This window comes from Trichechus manatus, unplaced genomic scaffold (assembly GCF_000243295.1).
Source record: "Trichechus manatus latirostris isolate Lorelei unplaced genomic scaffold, TriManLat1.0 scaffold00065, whole genome shotgun sequence".
In the NCBI taxonomy this organism is placed as follows: domain Eukaryota; kingdom Metazoa; phylum Chordata; class Mammalia; order Sirenia; family Trichechidae; genus Trichechus; species Trichechus manatus.
In genome coordinates, this window is record NW_004444001.1 from 7,235,485 (window position 1) to 7,241,404 (window position 5,920).

Consider the following 5,920-nt stretch of genomic DNA (forward strand, 5'->3'; position numbering starts at 1 on the left):
GGCTGTCTGTCACGGGCTTCTGTGGCTCTCTCCTTGGGCCCAATCTCTCCCGCTCTGATGCTCTATCTCTCTTTGCTTCTACCTTTCACTGTTCCTTTGATTCTTTCTCTCTCCCTGTCACTCTCGATGCCTGTCCCTGTCTCTCCATCGCTGACGTCTGCCTGTTCGCTCCTGCTCTGTATTTTTGCCTCCTTTCCCTACTTCGCTTCATACTGCGCATCTCTGGCCCCTCCTCCCAACACCTCATATGCACACGGGTGCACACACACATACACATGTATGCACACACACCTCTTACTCATTCACAGGTTTGGGAGCTTCTTATTTTGGAGTCTGGAACCGTTGCCAGATAGGGTAAGGGCTGGCTGGCCAGTGCAAAGAGACTAAGAATGAGGGCTCACTGGGAATTCTGGGCTGTGGGACGGGCACCAGGAAAATGTGTCTCAGTCGTCTGCTTTTTTCCTAGCCCAGACCGCATCCCTCCTACCTGGGTTGGAGGTAGTAACAGAATCTGATCATCCTGCGGAGGCAGCGCCAGAGGAGGGCTCCCTGGAGGAGGAGGCACCCCCCATGCCCCAAGGCAATGGCCCTGGGGCCCCCCAGGCCCTGGACAGCACTGACCTCGATGTCCCCACAGAAGCTGTGACACGTGAGTCCTAGGGGGCTGGGGATTGGGGTGGCAACATGTAGGGGCTCCACTAGGGAATTCAATCCAGGTGGGTTGGCAGAAATGTAGTGGGTGCCTACAGGTGCCCAGCACTGGGCCAGGACCTCAAAGAGGGTCGTGTGGGCAGTGGGAAGGTGAAAGGCATCGTCACTGCCTATTATGTCTAGGAAGAAGATCTCCACATACAAAACGATTGGTAAGCAGGGGGCTGTGGACAGGCACTGAGCAATGTGGTTCAGCAGAAAGAGCTTGCGGCTGTATGGAAAGAGGCACCGTGCCTCAGGAAGAGGGCTGGAGCCCGGAGCTGGCGGCTGGAACCTGATACAGCCCATCCATGAGGGTATCAAGGGCAGAAGGAAGGAGAAAGGCCCCCAGTTGCTCAGGGGAGAAAGGAGCAACTTTCTACTCCATTCCCAGGCCTGGCTGGACGTCTCCAAGTCCTGTCCTGGGAGGGAGTGAATTCTCCACCCCTACCCTCAAGAGCAGGGGAAGGGGCAGCCTGAATCATTTCACAATTACTAATGAAGATCTCCAAAATCTATAGACACATTCTCATTTTTTAACTTTCTTTCTCAGAATGATAGCACATGCTCTCCAGACCAGCCTGTGGTAAGGCAGCAGGATAGTATTGCCAAGCCCATTTTACAGATGAGGTAACTGAGTCACAGAGAACTGTGACCGGGGAACTCATGTATCCTAGCCCAGTCCTCTTCCCTATGCCTGCCTGCCCAGCTGGCAAAATTGAGCAAGGAGCTCCCTTCAGCCAGGGCATCTGGGGCTAAGTTGGACTCCCTGGAAGTCAGGGATACTAAATCCTGCTAGCGCACTGCACTCAGCCCCTTCCAGACACACCCACCAGCAGAACTGAGAGAAAGAGGTCAGCGCCGTGGCCACGGAGCAGGGGGACTTGATGGGAACTGGACAGACACTCCTGTGTCTAGGGGCCACGGTGTTTGCTCTGTGACTCAGCCCACACCCCTGTCCCCACTGCCACCCCTATGGCTATGGCCACAGGCAGGCTCTGTGTCTGCCCCCACCTCCCAGGGCCCTCAGCTCACCACATACTCCTGCTGTCTGTTCACTGTGCCCATGTTTAGGCAGCAGGGCAAGGGGTACTGAGGCTGGCCAAGGACTCAGCCCAGTCACCCTCAGAGGGTCCAAGAGGTGGGGGCAGGATGATTCACGCCTGGCCACTTCTCATGGCCTTACCCCTGTTTACCCAAATGCAAGCACCAGCCACACCTCAGGACTAGCAGCAAAGGGCCTGGCCACAGAGTCCTGTTTCCCATCCTCCCCCTGCTTCCCACCTTGCTTTGATCTCCTTTCTCCCAATCTCCATGCTCTCCCTCCTCCGCTTCCTAGCTGTGGGGTCTTCAGCAAGTTTTAACTTCTCTGGGCCTTAGTTTTCTCATCTGTGAAATGGGACCAATAGCAGAGCTGTTGTGATGCTTTAAGGAGTTACTACACATAAAGCTTTTAGCACTGTGCCTGGCACATCATAACTGCTCAAAAAAAAAAAGGTAGGCTACTAGTTATAAGAATAGTTGTGATTGTAGCCACCTGTCCCCTAGTCCCTCGTTTCCCAACCTCTCTGCCCCTGTCTTTGCCTCCCTGCCCTCTGAGGCCCAGCTCCTAGCCTCTAGGCTGGCCCCCTTCTGCCACTTACTAGCTGTGTGACCTTGGGCAAATTACTGTACTTCTCTGGGACTCAGTTTCCTCATCTGTCAAATGAAGATAATGCCCTGGAGAGATACTGAGAGGATTCAGGGAGAGAATGATTACTATACCAACTGCTTAGAACAGACACTGGCATGCAGTAAGTGCTCAGTCAGTGCTCAAATGCTTTGGCTACTGTCATGACAAGAAGGCCCAGCACCCTCAGTCAAGGGAAGCACAGAGGTCACCTTCTGCTCAGCCTCCAGGGTACCCCAGACACCTCCCTCCAACCGCAATTCAAATACAGAGGCCAGGACTGGAGAGAGTTGGGGATCCAGACCCCAGCATCTGAGGGACTGAAGTGCTCCAAAAAGTGCCCATGAGGGGGCCTCAGGGCTGGACGATCCTGCCGAGAGTCAGGAGCCCTGAGCCGTGGAGGGGTCCCGGAGCTCTCAGGGCCCCTTCTCAGCCACGCCCTCCATAGACACACATACCTGTCCTCCTCTCTTGAGAAGAGAACAGTTGAGCATCCCTGAGTGAGGTGCAGGAAGGAACTGGATTTTTTGGGGAATGTCCAGGGTCAGCTTCTCTGCATCCCACTGATAAAGCTGAAGTTTGGTTCCTCAGTCTAGGATGGGGGACCCAGGGTTCCTGGCTCAGGGGTCTCCCCGCTAGCTTCCCTCTTCGTTTCTTTTCTCCCTCCTCACCAAACTGCCACTGCCCGCACGGAGGCAGAATGGGGGCAGGGGCTGGAGAGAGCTCAGGAAGAAAGAGCAGGAGATAGAGGGGCTGCTGTGAGGCGCCCCTGGCTTCCAGGGAAAGGGCTTCATCTCAAAACAGATGTTTCCAATAAGTCAACCAGCACGTGAAGGGCAAAAACAGCTGGGGGCTTGGCAGAGGCTGCGATGAAGGTTAACCGCTTCATTGCTGTCCCCCCCCACCCCAGCCAACCCCCTTCCAACACTCAACCCCTGCTATTGCTCAAATCCCAGGATCCCAAGAGCAGGAGAATCAATTTCATGTGGGGTAAAAAGGCCTCCTGGGTGGGGCCCAGGGTCTGAGCCCCCCCACCCCAACCTCCTTGCATCTCTGTCTTCTCTGGAAAACAAAGCAGGACAGTGTTATGGAATGAGCACTGGACTGAGAGTCAGGAGCAGGCCCAGCTCCGCTGTTATTGTATGGTGTGCTTCTGGGTAATGCAGTTCTACTCTCTGGCCTCAGTTTCCCCATCTGCACACTGTAAGTCTGGCTAGGTGACCTGTAGTGTACCTAAGAGAAGAGCAGGGCTCTGGGAACCTGGGGGGCCCACACCCTTTCCCCATCACCTTTTCTTTCATCTCTCCAGGCCAGCCTCAGGGGAACCCCTTGGGCTGCACCCCACTACTACCGAATGGCTCTGGCCACCCCTCGGAGCTGAGTGATGCCAGGCAGGTGGTGAATGGTGCGCTGGGTGGCCCCAAGGCCCACCAGAAGTTGCAGATGCACCCATCTCTTGCCAGCCAGGGCAGCAAGAAAAGCAAGGGCAGCACCAAATCTGCTGCCTCGCAGATCCCCCTTCAGGCACAGGAAGGTAAGTGTTCTCCATCCCACCGCTCCAAAGCTGATCCGCAGACGAGTAACATCAGCGTCACCTGGATGCTGGTGCAGACTCTCAGCCCCACTCCAGGCCCATTGAATGGGCATCTCTGGGGGTGAGGCCCAGGAACCTGGGCCTTAATAAGCCCTCCAGCGTCTGATGCACACTCAGGTTTGAGAACCCTGTAAAGTACACCTGTTAGGTAAAGTGAGGCACACCATCAAGGCCAGCCCTTCCCGGTCCCTGCCCTCCCAGAGTTGCTGTAACAAGAAATGGAGCCCTCTGAGCTGATCCCGCCTACGCCACCCCATTTCTGCAAGCAGTGTTCCTCGAGGGGTGGACCATCTGAAGAGCACTTAGCAGAATAAAATGATGCCCCCTCAGATGCTTAACTGGGGCAGAGGTAGGGACTATGTGGTGGAGTAGGAGGTGGAGGACTCAGTACACCAGCTGCTGTTCCTGTACTGCAAAGATCCTCTGTGGGGCCTCCCTGGGCAGCCAGCCCCCGACCCGCCAGGCATCAGTTCCACACAGCTGCCTGTAGCTCACTGGCTGCCTGACCTTCAGCCCAGAATTTTTAAGCAATTCTTGCCTGTATTGGGGTATCTTGGCCTAATCCTCTACAAACAGGCTGCAGTATACAGTCGTCGCATTTGTACATGTTCTGAAACCCTCCCACCTCATAGAGCAGGTTCTGCCCAACAGTTTGAGTTATGAAGGAGTACTGGTGGTTCAGGAGCCCTGTGTGACGCAGCTGTTAAGCACTCAGCTGCTAACTGAAAGGTTGGTAGTTTGAACCCACCCAGTGGCTCCATGGGAGAAAGACGTTGCAATCTGCTTCCAGAAAGATTACAGCCAAGAAAACTTTATGGGGCAATTCTACTCTGTCATATGGGATCACTATGAGTAAGAACTGACTCAGTGTCACCCAACAACAACAACATTGGTGGCTTAGTGGTAGAATTCTCGCCTTCCAGGTGAGACACCCTGGTTTGATTCCTGGCCAATGCACCTCATGTGCAGCCACCACCCACCTGTCAGTGGTGGTTTGCATGTTGCTATGATGCTGAACAGGTTTCAGTGGAGCTTCTAGACTAAGACGGACTAGGAAGAAAGGCCTGGTGGATCTACTTCCAAAAATCAGTCAGTGAAAACCCTATGGATCCCAATGGTCCAGGTCTCAACTAATCATGGGGATGGCGCAGGACTGGGCAGCATTCTGTTCCATTGTGCATGGGGTCACTGTGAGTTTGGATTGACTCAATGGCCAACAACAACACTCATTTATTTAAAATGTGCTGGGCATTTGCCAAGTGCCAGGTACCATGCTTTGTACTGGGTACAGAGATAAAAGTCCCAGTCCATGCCCTCCTAAAGCTCTCTTCAGAAAGACACAAACAAGTCATCACCATATGATGTGCTAAGTACATGATAAAGTCTCACAAGGAAGATTATGCAAGCACAAGAGGACACCCACGCCAGCCCAGAAATGTGGGGAGGGAAGTCTGGGAAGGCTCTCTGGAAGAGATAACATCTTAGCAAGTCTTAAAGCATGAGTAGGAGGATCTAGCTAGGAGAGCCTAAACACAGAGTTGAAAAATGGCTTCATGTTGCTGAATTATGAAGTTCAAGGTGATGAATGGTGGGAGGTAAGACTTCAGGCAGGCAGGGACTCTTGAAGCCTTGAGGCTTTGTAAACCATGCTGTGAACCTGAACTTTATCTGGAGGGCAACAGGGAGCCACTGAAGAGTTTTGAACAAGGTAGTGACCTCATCAGATTAACATCTGAAGAGAACTACCCTGATCTGGTTTGGGGATAGACTGCATGGATACCAGCTGTACAAAACCCTAATCCCGCCCCCACAGGAACGGGGGGAGGGGGCACTCAGACCCACTCTGGCAGAGTGAGACACCCAGAGGACTAGCAGCCTTGTGCCAAGGGTCCAGCTGGTCAGGGGAACTGAACATTCTGCCCCAAGGCCTGGCCCCTCGAAGAATGCCAGCTCGGCATCCCCACAGC

General features: G+C 54.0%; 1 protein-coding gene across 1 annotated transcript in view; it reads left to right on the forward strand.

The window, feature by feature from the left end:
• The window catches only part of MDFI (MyoD family inhibitor), a 13,249-nt gene that overhangs the window by 5,406 nt on the left and 1,923 nt on the right, over positions 1-5,920 (forward strand). Inside the window, exons 2-3 of the mRNA XM_004379556.2 lie at positions 467-649; positions 3,669-3,893. Of these exons, the coding sequence (XP_004379613.1) occupies positions 467-649; positions 3,669-3,893 (408 nt within the window). The remainder of the gene's footprint in view (positions 1-466; positions 650-3,668; positions 3,894-5,920) is intronic.